Here is a 15,554-nt window from a genome sequence, read left to right as displayed (position 1 = left end):
TGACAATGAAGTACAGAATAAATTAAGAATAACCCAGCAAGAATAACCCAGAATTAAACACATGAATAGTTAAAATGACTACATTTTGGGTTTTTTCAATAACCCTGCATGCTGGGTTATCATGTGTAACCCAGTGTGCTGGGTTACTTTAACCCAGCATGTGTTCTGTCCAATATTTACCCAGCGCTGGGTTGCCAATTGGATTGTTTTTAACCCAGCCATTTTTAGTGTGCTGTTTCAACAGTAGCCCTAAACTGACAAACTGCTCTACAGAGCGCGTTTCATTAATAGATTTTCCCCTTCAGCTAAGAAGCGCAAAAGTGATGACATCTTAGTCCTGTGTCAGCATTCGTAGTGCTTCGAAATGGGTACCCAGCAATATAGTGAGCCGTTGGTTGCGATTCACAATCTCACCACTAGATGGCGCTAAATTTCACTCACTGGATCTTTAAAAAACAAACACTCTGTATGTTTATGTATGAAACTACACACATACTAGGACTGGGACATATCGTGCAATTCTTATGCTCAGTTTCCCAAATGTCAAATGACGCAACATCCAAAAGCTGAATGGCGCTCTCGTGCATAAACTCCAAATACAGGCCGCAGAAGAAGTACCATTTTCACACCTAGGATGTGTCCAAAATTACAAACAATACACTTTGCACTTAAACTATGCATTACGCACTCAATCATGTAGTGTTCGAATTCGTCCCAAATTGATTACTAAACTTTTTTTACTAATCAGAAGTATATCGGTTTCCTAAATGAGCGAAAATGACGTTGATCGCAAGGCACGATGTGTGTGAATCAAAATCAATTTAATCTAGATTTTATTTGTTTTGCCCAACATTCATTTAGTCATCATCAGATTGAAGCGTTACCAATCTGTAGGAGAGTTTTGGTCGAGCAGCGTCCAATAGCCCCGACTCCCTTCCACTACGTTAGCGAAACTGTGACAGTTGAGTGTGTGAAGTGTCCACAGTTCCACACTTCACATTTTTTGTTGAAAAAGTGCATCTGTAGTTCCAGGAAATGCCAATATACCATTGCTGTTCTCCAAACCTTTTCAGGTATTTTCATGTTAATAAACTATATTTATAAAGATGATGTGTCTTTTATGAGTCTACACGTGTAGTACAGATTGTCGAATATTGGTTTACTGTAAATTGCACATTTTCCTATTATAAATGAGAGGACTATGGCTCGCATAGGCTGTGCAAACACTCATGAGATATTGTGATCAGCAGGGTGCTAATCTGTCGGTATTGGCTCACTCTGTTGCTAGGAAATGCCTGTGTTACAATGTTTGGCAACTCAGTTTGTCACATCACATCTGTGGGAATCTGTGCAAGAGAGACATTTATTCTAATGCACCGCAAAATGTGAAAAGAGGAAAGCCGGCGGGTTATAAGGATTTTCCTTTCATCAAGGCTATAACCACAGAGAACGAAGCTCTTAAAAATATCAATAATAGCTTGGGAGGTCAAGAACATAGTATCTGGTTAACTTAGCAAAAATCAAGATCAATAAGGAGTCTGATTTGTCTGTTGTAAACTTGTACGTCATTCATCATCAATAGGCCTCCCATGTTGACATGTCTGTTCAGTTGACAAACCTTAATCTTGACTGAACCAACTGTAATGTTAAAATGTGCAATGTGTATACACGATTTAAGGTTAAAAAACACTGTACTTTCCACATACCGTGCATGTTTGTATCTCCTCTTTGCTCCGCCGCTCAGAAACATGCAGATTTTTTACAAAGCTCATCACTCTGAAAAGCAAGGTGTGGTATGGTTGGCCAGTTAACCAGTGCATAGGGATTGGTCGAATACTGCAAGCATGTGACGGAATTGTAACGCTCCATTTGACCCCTTTAAAGGCACAACATGTAGAATTTTTTAATCAAAATATCCTAAAACCACTAGGAAATATATTGTGTACTTACATTATCCCAAATGTTTCCAACAATGTATGAATCTACAATTTTAACAAAGGTAACATCCCTGCACATTGTGTCTGGCCATCTCATGTCAATACCATTGTGTCTGTGTTATCCTCTGTGTGAGATTTGAAAGCAGTACTGTCAAGTCAAACTTCCGATACTTGGTCATCCGCCAGTTGATCTTCACAGTGTTAGATGCATGATTTGTGTGTCATTAAATTGATCTCTATCAGCAGTGAAGGTTAAAACAACAACTCCCAGCGTTTCACACTCCTTCAAAGCATCATCAATTTATGCTTTATTCTTAAACGGCGTTGCCATTGCTAAAGTCACCATTGTACAGGGTAAGTAAAAAGGGATAGTTCACCCAAAAATGACAATCTGTCAACATTTACTCACCCTCAGATTGTTCCAAACCTGTATAAATGTCTTTATTCTGCTAGACACAAAGGAAGATATTTGTAAGAATGTCAGTAACCGATTTAGATCTCATCCCCCATTTACTGCCATAGTGGGGAATATAAATACCATGGGAGTCTATGGGGGATGAGATCTGTTTAGTTACTGACATTCTTACAAATATCTTCTTTGTGTTTTGAGTAAATGATGACCGAATGTTCTTTTTTTGGGTGAACTATCACTTTAAGGAGACAATTTCTGATTAAAAAATGTAACTGATAACAAAAATTTCTGGTTTAATGTAGAAATAAAAATAGTCAAAATGGAACTGAATTATTTTGATTCATTGTGACCACACTTTATCAACTTCCACCCACAATGCAAAGTCTTCGTTCATGTTTCATTTCTGTCTTCCTTAATGTGTTTATTTCAACCATAAGGTTTTTCTTACACCGTATATACACCAGACGCGACACCACACAACACAAGCAGCATACAGTGTGGACAAAATCTTTCATTAGAAGGGGTTCTAATGCATTTTATTGTCATTTCTCGCATCACGCCGCACCAGGTGTAGACACAATGTTAGGTCCATCTGCAATAACCTAGCAACCAGATTATTTTAAGAAAAGACTTGACAAAATGTCTTTAAAACACTCTTGAATAAGAAGAACCTGTCATCCACCCGCACTGATATATTTAGCTTGGAAAGGTACGATCAGCCACACAGAAGACAGGACTAGCTCAAACACTTTTCAATATACAGAACTAGCAAGTTCCTACTGACAAATAATAAAAAAGTATTTGAGGATTAGTTTAAAAATAAGTTTTCATGTTTGGATTCTACGTTTGCCAGTTAGATCACTTGGAATTTGAGAGAATTTCAGCGGAGGATTCTGTGCGCTGCTGTTGAAGGAGTGAAAGTGGAATAGATGTTGATAAAAGGTCACTGGACTGGTCAGACGAGAGGTGTGAGTAAAGAACTGCCAATTAGAGCTTCATTTATTAAGCAGGTTTGTCTGGATGTTCATGTGAAGGACACGTTCAATTATTCTGAGCACAGGCAGCGTTGTTTGCTTATGGGCAATGAAATGAAACAAAATCAGGCCAAAGTGCAATAAAATGAAATTATTATTGAGTGACCTTCACTGTGCTATTTATTAGCTGAATAAAAAAAAGTTTGCAATGTTTTTGCCATACGTGGACAAAATTGCAAAATTATGTTAGGTTTCTGCAGTATAATTGGATGAACAAAAAGATCGCAACGTCCCCAACCCTTGCCATTGGTTGCACATTTATTGTTGATTAGGGAATAGTTCCTCCAAGAATGAAAATCCTGTCATCATTTACCTCTTGTCATTTTAAAACTTTTATGAATTTCTTTCTTTCTGCTGCAGAACAGTAAAGAAGATTGTGGTGAGGAAGGCGTGACGAGAGCCGTGAGGCGGGGCCAGTGGCATGAGTGATAGTTGGAATCAGATGTGTGCACACCGGTCCCGCATATCTCACGGAGGAGATTGGGAGCATAAGAGGACGAGCGTCGGGACTGCTGACGAGAGAGGACCGGGTCCTGTATCTTATGTTATGGCCGGCATTCGACCGTGAGGTGGCTACCGGCATTTTACTTCCGTGTTTTTGTTTGTTTATTTTTTTAAAACTTTATTTGAATGTTCGCCGGTTCCCGCCTCCTTCCTTACTTTTATTGAACCTTATTTCAAAGATATTTTGAAGATAGTTGCTTACTGAATAGCGCCGGCAGCCATTAACTTCTATTGTAAAGAAACAAAACTAATGTCAATGGGGTCAACCAGTTAACAAGATTTTTTTAAATATCTTCTTTTGTGTTCTGCGGAAGAAACAAAGTCATACAGGTTTGAAATGACAAGACGGTGAATAAATGATGGGAGATTTTTTTTGGGGGGTGAACTATCATATTGATGGGTTTTATAAGGCACAATGCAAAGCCAAGAAAAGCCCTTTACAGGTGTCAACATAACATTTTAAAGGGATAGTTCACCCAAAAATAAATATTCTGTCATCCTTTATTCACTCTCTTGTCATTCTAAACCTGTATGACTTTTTTCATATGCAGAACACAAAAGAAGATATTTTATAGAAAGCTTGTAACCGAACATTGCCGGTACCCATCGAACTGGTTTTTCGGTCCATACAATAGAAGTGAATGAGTACCGCTGTTGTTAACGGATAATCAAAATAATATTCATTAGCATTGTTTAATAAAGAAAAATGATGTCAATTAATTTCCTTCAAAACTAACTATAAAGATGCATATGTTAAAAAGGTTTTTGTCATAGGGTACACCCTAGTGAAAACTTCATTGGTATGAGACCTGCAGGCAGTGTGTTTGTGTGTGTGCGTGTGTGTGTGTGTGTGTGTGTGCATGTTGGCATGTTGACAGAGACCCAGCTGAGGGTGATGTGACTGCAGCAGTTAACTGCTTGTCCATCAGTGTGTATAATGAGGCAGAATCACAGATAATGTGCCCACTGATGCACTGCCTTCTAAAGATGGGGCAAATTGATTCCCTTTAAAGCTGGGTCTGCTTTTGGTATTCACACATTTGCTTGACAATAACAGAGACCCGCACATCCACCATCACGTATCTGAGCTCAGATCTCATTTTCCTATTAAGCACAGCTGGCTGATCCCGCACGGCATCCAAATGCTCTGCAGATTGTTCTTCGTAGGAGACGCAAACACTTTTATTTTCTTTCAATGCTTGAGCGCGTCGAACATACCAAAAGGCAGTAAAAAAAGTCACTCGCTATAACTCCTAAGAACGTATATTTTTCTTTTTTTGAGTTATTCAGACTTTAATATTGATGCCTACTTTATGAGCTCCGGCTATAAACATTAAGCGCTCTTAAAATGTTTATTTGTAACCCGGTCTTACATAAATCAAACTTGACTGATGAGGCCTGCAGGAGTTCCATGATTTTGTAACCTCACTAAAGCACAGCTTTCCAGAAATCGGAATATAAAGGATAAATCTTCTGGACAACTGCAGCTAAACACCTCAATTCTTTCCTAGCTTTGTGTAACACCAGCTTTCCATTTAAAAACCTACAGGAGGAGGGGAAATGTGACTGGAGATAAAGGCAAGCATATAAAAAGTCAAGTCTATCAGTGCAGTTATTGTGGAGGCTCGAGCAGATAAATGACGTTCTCACAACTCGTACTGTGCACAATAAGACGCAAAAGCGAATCCATTTACATTGACCTGAACGGAAAGGTTAGTACGATCCAGATCTTAATTGCAGAGTGAATTTGTATAATAAAGTATTATCTTCTATTCTACAAGGCAGAGAAAATAATAAGCAAGTCATTTAGAGGTTCATTTTCACAATGTTTAAAAAAGTGGCCTTCAAAACATTGATGTGTTCTAGTTGAAGCGTTCCGGTCAGTTTGACACAGTGACTTTGACTTAAGAACAGTGTGAGGATACTAGAGAACAATATTGAGTTACTGTAAATGGGGTTACAGTTTAAAGACTGTCTTGTGATTTCAGTTCAACACGAACTGCCTTGTTAAAGGCCACTGCATTCTCCATCTCAATTACCGTCTTTTTTACCGTTTATGTATTAGGAGGAATCAAATCAATGCTCATAATTTTATCAAGTTTGAAAGATACATCTGGGGTTGAAAACTCAGATTTGTCAGCAATTATATCCAAACTAAAATATAATGCACACTCAACACTCAACTCATTTTGAATGGTGTGCTTCATAAACCTGTGAATGACAATCTAATTAGAATGCAGTTAAATGCAAGTGCCGTCAACACAATAGACATTATGGTTCATAGAAGATGCTGAGAAGATGCCAAAGACAGATGGCAGTGCTTTGTTTATACACACACACACACAAACAAAAGACTATAAATACATTCCAAGAGAAAAGTGTCAGATTCAGGAGGCTGATATAAATGTTCATTTTTTTATAAACCGCAAGTGGCATACTAAACTTATTTGTATGAAGCTTACTTATATATATTTTTAAAAGTGAAAATATCATGTTTGATCAAGTAATGTTTTACCAGAATACGAGGAGACCTTAGGGCCATGCATTAGATAGCCATAACAAGCTGTTGATAGCAATAGAACACGTTCAGACAGTACTGCACAGAACATGTAACCTGTGTTTGGTCACCTAAACCATGTCTACACTGGACGTGATCGACACAACATAGAAACGCATTAGAACCCATTATAATTTTACATTTTGTCCACACTGGATGTGGCACAACGTAACAAACCCATTAAGAACGAGCAGGTTGTCATGTTGCATCGCGCCAGATGCGTCCGGTGTAGACACGGTTTTAGTGTTATCGTAACAGTAAAAAAATATGTAATATTGGCCTTTGAAAAAAAAAAGAGGTGGTGAGAGAAAGAGAAGCAGTGTTAAATTAACCAAGAAAATGGTTTCACGAGTTCACCTGAGCAGATAATGAAGATAGCAGGGGAAGTGAAAGTATGCGTGTTTGGCGTGCTGTCCGGGGAGCAGATTCTGAGCTCGCCGATTCCCGAAACGTTCGGAAAGCTCGGAAACGGCCGAACCCAGAGTTCTGCTATCGACAAGAGCTCAAGTGGAGGAGCCGGGAAGGTGGTGGGATGTGTAATCCTTTAGAGATGGCTTCAGGTAAGAATCTTTGTCTACTTATGTGCTGGTTCGCTTGAGCTGATAGGGTAGAGTCTATGATTGCTGATTGCGAACCAGCAGGTCTTACTTATATGCTCTGGCTTCTCCCGAACTTTGTTAATCTATAGTCATCCATTAGCATCATTTATATTTGACGCAGCATTCAGGAAACTAGTTCGTAACCGAACGGGTTTGTCCCTTTTCAGCCAAATGCTGCTCCTTATGTCCAAATTTTATCCTTATGACAATAAAGAGGATTTAGCATTAATTCTCATTTTTATAATTTTTATATTAGTAACAAACAACAAAGGTACATGCCATTCTTTAAAAAACATGCTATCATGATGTGATTCTGGACTTTTTAGTGTATATTTATTTTGGTACAGTAGTTTATGCGTGAAACATTACACATGCCATATGGAGTTCTGGAAAAAGACATTAAACATCAAAAGATGTTTCACTTAGTGGATGATTTGTATGTTTCTGATTGAAATCTGGCTCACTTCTTACAGTACATAAAAAATGCATACAGTTCCCTCTTAAAACATGTATCTTATCATGGTGCACATAACCAATAGTTGGTTCAAAAAGGTACAAACGTTTTGTAAATTAATCTGGATTGGGTCAAATATGGACATTTTCTGTTTTAATTTTAATCAACGGTCGGGTTCGTACTTTGACCCAACCATGGGTTAAAAACAACAACAGGATGTTATTCAGTCCGCTGGATGTAATTTCTTTATTTATTAACGATAATAAAGTGTTTTTGACACTTAAGATATTTTTGGTGTGTGTTTGGAAGATTATTTTTTTAAGGGTGGCATGGTAATCCAGTGTTTTGTTGGACTACTTTTACTTCACATTTTAACTAGTATGCACCCTCTACTACAGCACATTGTGATTGCATTGTTGTATTTCCATCTGTAAAAAAAAATAACAAATCTCCCCCCCTATGATGATTTTAAGGAGCACAAAAATAGCCCACCACGCTGCAGGATTATTGGTGCTGTACTACTAAGTACAGGAAACAGTTTCTCCTCACATCTTGATCCTTAAAATGGTAAATTTGCTGATACTCCCACAAATTAAAGCAACTTTATTCAGTCTTAAGGTTACCTGCAAACAAAGCAAGTTTGTAAACCATAAAGCTACAGTATGCAACATTTAGCTATTCATTGTGGAAATAAATGTGTTTTGTACAGTATTCTGTGCTTTAGTGCCTTGGGAAATTACAAACACTGGTACTGGAAGTGCTATAAGCACAATATAAATGAAGAGTAAAAAATGAAGAGACCATTCAATTGTTCATTTGATCAATATTTCTAGATGTATTGTTGCCCTTGAAGTCCAGTGTCTGTTGGATTTCAACAAAATCAAACCTCAGGAGTAAGAAATGTGCAAAAATAGCAATGTGAAAGATTGACAGCATGACATCTGTGATTAAAATTGAGGTCATCACATAAAAATATTACTTTGAACTTTTCCTAAATACAGGTAGAAAAATATGACTGCTTACTGTGCAGTATTTGAGGTCTGAAAAAATACAGAGCATTTTTCTGCAAATAAATGCAAATAGAAATAATATTTTGAGAGAAATTTGAGAGAAATGTTGATAATAGTGGACAGAATTAAACAAAAATGATACGTTTGCCTTAACAAATACCTATAAATAAAAAATTCAGAATATAATAGTTTCTTAATCTTTTCCCACAGATCTATATTAAAACAATAGATCCTCGAATCTGATTGGACGAGAGGTGTTCCATGTTCACCTTTAAATGACCGCACTGGGAAACTTTACTGGTGACTCCTTTGTATCACACTACCAGGTCAAACAAAACGACTTGAGAAGTACAGACTCAGAAGTCTTTCCATTTGTGAGGCTTGGTGTTTTTGTACTAGCGACAATCATTATCACTCTATCACAAATCAATCCACGTCTGCTGTCCTCCATCTGCTTTGAAAAGGATCTCCATAACCAAAGACACCAGACCCGTGCATATCATATTAACTACAATATCATACAGTAATATCATCGCAGGTATGGCACAGTTGAGATTGCCCCTTTCATCATATTGTTCTTTCATTAAGGCCCTTGTGTTTTATTCTGAACTCAGTCTAAATCCCTTCCATACTTATTCATAAGTGCTGTCACCTTTCGATTCAGATCAAGCAATTTCAAGTGACACCTCGACTGAGAAGCAAAGGATTATGCATGAGAAGAAAATAAACTCATTTGAGTGAAACTGTTGTTTTTGTCATCATCCTGTTTGTGTTTGTGTGTACATGTGGTATTATTGAAGATTAGCCTTCTTCCAGCTGGGATGAGATTGTTTACCCCGTATAGAGGCTGATTGGTTTTGGAGTTAGCCAGTGGATATGTTTAACAGGCCTGAGCTGTTTGTGGAACATCTTTCCACAGAACCTGAAGTGATAATTATAACAAAGTCTGAAGCGATGGTGGAAGTGAAGAATTTGTTAGTTTTTAAAACTGTTGAGAACTCTAAATACACACAGAAGCCATCAGAACGCATCATTGGAACTAGCATGACATGTGTAAAGACAAATTCAAACTGATCCAATCTACACCCACCAAAGTCAACAAACGCACCATTCTGTTGGCTTTACATTGTTGAGAATAGAACTATGCACCAACAAACGCAAGCAAACTTGCACGCTGTTGAAACACCAAGTATACAAATGAAACATGTTAAATACAATTAAATCAGACAATGAACAAACAATGTCATCAAAAGCAAATATAGTCCAAATATGCCCTCCTGACGTCACCTCTGACCATCACTCTACATATTCACGAAGTTGTTCAACATCAGCTATCTATCATCCCTCTCAGTAGCCCTTAGCTTGCACGCTCATGCGGGGTTTACAAATTGACTTGACCTCTTGTCAGGTTGTCTCATATGGTTAATAATGTTCTCACCCACTGTGATTACAATTGGACGAGCTCGCAGTCATTAAGCTAATGGAGGCGCATTCTAATTGATGACATCCTCATTTGCATTGTGTGTTAATTACCTAAATCACTTAGTCGCATCTGCAGATTCTAATTACTGCCCGCAGTTTCTGTTTTCACCTGAAAATCAAGACGTCTTTCTGCCTGCTACGCTAAACAAAAAGCAAAGCTGAATTAAGTTAAGTAACAGCAACTTGATAACACACGGCAGGCACACGAGCATGAATTAATCAAAACAATTTCGAGAGCCTGAGAATATATGCGTCCGCACATGGAGATCTAAGAACGGCAAAGAATGATAATTGGTTTAATGTGATTGGTTGGTACTAAATTAACCGGAGAAAAAAGAAACAGAAGTAAACAGGCTTTTTTTGAATGTGTATCTGCAAAACAGGTTGCTATTTAACATTGCTATTGTGCTGTGAATACAAAATAAGTCATATAACAAAACACTTCACAATTATACTGTAACTACTGTTAGCTATGCAGTAGGGCTGGGAGGTATGATGGTACAGATCAGGGCTCTACAACATTTTTTTAAGCGAGTTCTACCTGAAGAGATAAAACCATCTAGAGGGGAATTTGTTAATAAAATACTTTTAAACTTAAAACATGTTATTATTTTTTCAGGCTCACAGGATCAAAGCGATTTTCTTCTCGCATATCTTAAATAATTAAAACATGTGCAAATTATTACATTTCATGACGATGTAGCACTTTGTTGCTCAACTGTCCTGGGCATTATTATTGAGCCCTGTGTTTGGCGGGCACCACGTTGGAGACCACTGGTATAGACAGTAAAGCCCGAAAAAAATTCAACCTCTTCAGATAATTCTATTCGGTGAATCCTGCGGTATATGAACAAATGGGCGAGGCTAATTTACATGCAGCATTCCAGTACATTAAGCCCCCTTTCCACTTTATATCACAAAGGACAGAAGACGGACGTCTTTCATTTCTTACGGAGAGTCGAGCACAGGCTGTGTGGGGTACACTCAAAACAACTAGTTGGATTAACTACCTTTTTCTGTTAATTTGCTCACAACTTTTTAAGTAAATCTACTTAAAACTAGATTTTTTTCATCTTAATTTTGACATTTGCATGGAATTGCCACGATAAGTAATACATTTAAATTACATTTTGTTTTCATATGTTACCCCCAAAAGTACAGATCTTTTGTCAAAGATCCGTTGATCACATCTGTGTTGTAGACATGTTTGGATTCCTACATAATTACAATAAAATAACAATCTGATAACACATTTAACATTTAATTTGCAATCACAGTTATTGTGTAAGTAAAACACACATGTCTTACCTGAGAGTGAACATTTCCACAGGTGAAAACGGTAAAGCTGCAATATACGCTGACACAGTATCCCTTTGCCGAATGGGTGCGGATGGCACCAGCACTGCAAAATTTCCATCCAATCTGAGTTCTGTTAATTCCGGAGCGGACTGAGATTGAAACAATCGTACACTCCCAATACGCCTCATGGGCGTAGAAATCGGCGACCCAAACAATCCCTCTTGATCCGACTGATCTGCATCCCTGACTCCTAACTCCTCATTAACACAACCTTCATTTTCTACGGCCCGAAGGCTGTAGTAGAGCTCAATGGCCGTTCCTTCTGAAGTATCTGGACTCCTTTGCCGTCCAGGAAAGACACTAGGAGGCGCAAACCACCCAGAAAGAGGCTCGAGCTCCGCGACGCAGACCCCAAGCTCCCCTCTCAACCTGCAACTCCCCCGGACCTCTTGGGTTTCGTGGAAGGCGAACATTCGCACGCAAGGCAATTTATCCACTGCGCTGTAGTCATCCCAGTCTCTCCCGCCTATGTAGAACAAGACCTGAACCTTGGGCTTGTTCAGGTAAATCCTTTCATTGAGAACAAAAGTCTGGACTTTCCAGTTGAAGGTAAAGAGAGATGAAGACGCCACAAATGATCCAGGCATCTGCAGGAGGTCCAGAGGAACGGCCTCTTCGACGGAGAGGCTTCCATACGTGGCGTTGATAATGGGCAGTTTCCTGGCCTGGTGGATGAAGAAGAGTTCAGTTCTGGAGAGAAAGCTAGAGTTACGCATGAAGTCCTGTGTGGCCTCCTTGAGAAAGAAGGACGACTCGGTATTGAGGAGCTGGTAGTTGACAGGCAGGTAGGTTGGAGAGGCGTAGCGCTGTAGATTCTCCAGGATACGACAGTCTGTAACTGAAATAGGAATAAAGTGTCAGAACCAGATGAAACAGATTGATTTGGGTCTGTAATATTTGAGAAAGGATAGAAATATCTTGGGAAACACAAGGCAAGATTCTTAATGACACTCTTGAGGAAGAAATTTACTCACTGTTTTGCATTAATAAAAAATATCACTATTTACCCTAAACCCAATGTTCCTACAGGTTCTGGAGGCCATATGTAATAAAGAGCTATGCCTCGAAATCCCAAACATTCATCTGAAGGAGCACATGAGCCCCTGAACTTCAAATGTTGTTGTTATCACAAATAAAACGAGCAGATCATTCAACCATTCCAGATTGAATGCGATGAATTATCTAGTTTACCTTATGGCCTCCAAAACATCTATTGGTATTGTAGCACTTAACTGCTATAAAGCTGGTAAAATTGTTTTGGCTTTTTTCGTCTTTGCACAGAAACATTACAGCATACTTTATATTCTCATCTCATTTCAGCGTTTGCACAACGTTCCACAGTCACATGAAAATAGAAAAAAGTGATTTGAAAGAAATTTCAAAGCTTTGCTTTGTTTTTTATTATTAAAATGGTGTGTTCATGTGTTAAAGTTCATAGTTGTACTTGAGGTATAAATATCAAGCACAACTTTGAGATGAATTTAAGAAGACTTAACAAAAAACAAACACATGTGCAAAGTTTTTAAAGACAAGGTCCAGGGAGAATATTTCTAATATACTGCTGAAATATACTTCTGAAACCTCATATCTCCATATTTCATGATTTTTATGCCATAAAGCATTATTTTTAGTCACTCCTTATGTTTGTAACTGGGTTTTGCAAATATGTATAGTTTCCAATAACATGTACTTAAAATTGCTTGTGAACTTTGTCAATACAGTTTTTAATAATTTTAAAAGTACAGTGTTTCTTTTTCAACTTCCTGAAAAACAGCGAATTTGGACATCCGAGGTTTCATAAGGCTAGCAACGAAATATGCAGTTTCTATGCAATTCATTTTTTAAGTTGAAATAAACCTGTTACCTGACATGCAATTTGCTTTTTTGGCCATACAATTTTCCAATGAATACCTAAAAAGTTTTTTAAAAAGCTTTGTTAATTTTGTACCATATAGCTCACATTTTGATTGTTTAATTTAAAATAATGTTTTGTCAAACTTTTTTGTCAGCCGAACCTATTTGACCAAAATTATTTACTTGAAGTACCCCCGGAGATTTCAAGAAAATATTGAAATAATTAAATGGCACATTTGTATGTTTTTATTATTAAAGTTTACATAGCTAGAGTTATTATTAAACATTTCCCCAAATTATAACAAAATTATATACATATAAGATAAACTTTACAACATTGAATTATTACATTTTTCACAATGGGCTACCATTAAAAAATGTTTTACAAAGGGTTTCCTTGACAGCGTATTATTGTTATACAGTTACATTTTAACATTTCCGTTACGCTTGAATAAACCTGTAATATTTCTTTGCTATTTAACTTATTTTTGATGAAAATAATTTATAAAAGCACTTGTAGACATACAGTATAACAACCCACGAACCCCCTAAAAATCCCATTTGGGAAACGCTGGTTTAACCTGAGGAAGAATTATAGGGATAGTTCACCCAAAAATTCAAATTCTGTCATGAATTACTTACCCTCAAGTTGTTCCAAATCTTTATATATTTCTTTGTTTGGTTGTACAAATAAAGATATTTTGGAAAATGTCCACAACTGGTGTTTCTGGGGCTCCACTGACTACTATTGTAGAAAAAATGATTGTATATTTTTTGTTCTGTTGAATACAAAAGAAGATACACTTTTCACTGCCATTTTTTGACTACCCCGGAAATCTCAGTTGCTAACATTCTTCTAAATATCTTTCTTTGTTCAAGAAATGTATACAGGTTCAGAACTACTTGAGGTTGAGTAATATATGACAGAATTCTCATTTTAGGTGAAGTTTACCTTTAAAAGAAAATACGGTATAAATAAAGTATACCCATGACATCCCTACAGGCCACTACTGTACATGTGTAATGGAACCTAGTGCAAACCTTACTCCCTGACCCCAAGAGAGGCTTTGGCAACACATATCACATAATACAAAAAGACGTGAATATGGAAATTTCAATGACCTCCCGACTCTAGAGCTGATGTCTGATTATTCTTTCATAGGACTGATCTAAATTTTCACTTTTTCAGACATCTACTGAATCATGATAGAAGAAGTGCTGATGTTATTGCAGAGCAGGCACTGGAATTATTCTGTGTGATATCCCTTGTGCTGTTTGTGTTAGACAGTACTGACTGTGACATGTTATCACAACCACAATAGCAAAGCCTTCAGCAGAAACATCGATTTCACCTCACAGATAGATAGTATCATTGAAACGGATGAGACATACTGATATAAGGAAGAGGATACTTAAAATAATATTTAATGTTTGTGTCTGTATGGCCCATTATATATGTCATAAAATATAATGTTTTATAATGTTACGTAACTAAGAGTAGTTCGGACTACAAACTCATTTATTTGGATGTGCTGTCTGTGCTGTTTTACAGCCGCACATGATGTGCTAGAAGGATTATGGAAATCAGGTTGTCGAGAATTGAGTAGTCTATTGTGATTTGTTGTGTTTTAAAGAGACAGTAGAGCATGGCTTCATCTCTGTGATCCAGACACCTGAATCAGCTCTTTAGAATGTCAAAAGGGGACTCGAGTACATTGCACGTATCTGAAATATATGGCCAGTAATAATGCTGCCATGATCGCTAGAAATTGAAAATAAACATCAATTTAAAATGAAAGTACCTTTAACACCTCTTCAACACTTCACCTTGTTGAAACATTGTGTTTTGGGGTGTTTTTTGCGAAATATTTGATTTCTTTATATAGATACTTACAACAACAAATTGCTTTCTTAGGAAATAAAAACAAGGTGTGATTTGTTTAAAAGCATTGCTTTTAAAACTTAACATGTGTTTAAAATAAATCTAAATAAGGCTTTAAAAACCTCATTACCATACAGCCTAAAAATGTCAAAACATTGCTTTATAAAACAGTGCTAAAACAAATTTAAGCCAAGAAAGCCTAAGCAAGTTTTTATTCTTCATACATATTTATACGTTAGTGAAACATATTTTAATTGGAAATATTTTTTAATGTTGAAAACTACCTGCTACAGTAATGATAATCAATACTGTCATGTAAAAAGTAAGGAGAATATTAATCTACATAAATTAAAAGACATACAGTATTTTAACCTAGTAGCCGTGAGAATGACTATTCACTGAATTTCCAGTTTGTCTTCCTGTGCACTTTATTAATGTTGATCTACTTTTTTAAAATAAAAACAATTGTT

The 15,554-nt window shown here is 37.1% G+C and overlaps 1 protein-coding gene across 1 annotated transcript in view; it reads right to left on the bottom strand.

The window, feature by feature from the left end:
- si:dkeyp-14d3.1 (transmembrane protein 132C) overlaps positions 1–15,554 on the bottom strand; it is a 212,679-nt gene that overhangs the window by 146,061 nt on the left and 51,064 nt on the right. Inside the window, exon 2 of the mRNA XM_056729972.1 lies at positions 11,298–12,186. Coding sequence (XP_056585950.1) covers positions 11,298–12,186 — 889 coding nt within the window. The remainder of the gene's footprint in view (positions 1–11,297; positions 12,187–15,554) is intronic.

This window comes from Triplophysa dalaica, chromosome 18 (assembly GCF_015846415.1).
Source record: "Triplophysa dalaica isolate WHDGS20190420 chromosome 18, ASM1584641v1, whole genome shotgun sequence".
Taxonomy (NCBI): domain Eukaryota; kingdom Metazoa; phylum Chordata; class Actinopteri; order Cypriniformes; family Nemacheilidae; genus Triplophysa; species Triplophysa dalaica.
This window is presented reverse-complemented; position numbering and strand designations above follow the sequence as displayed.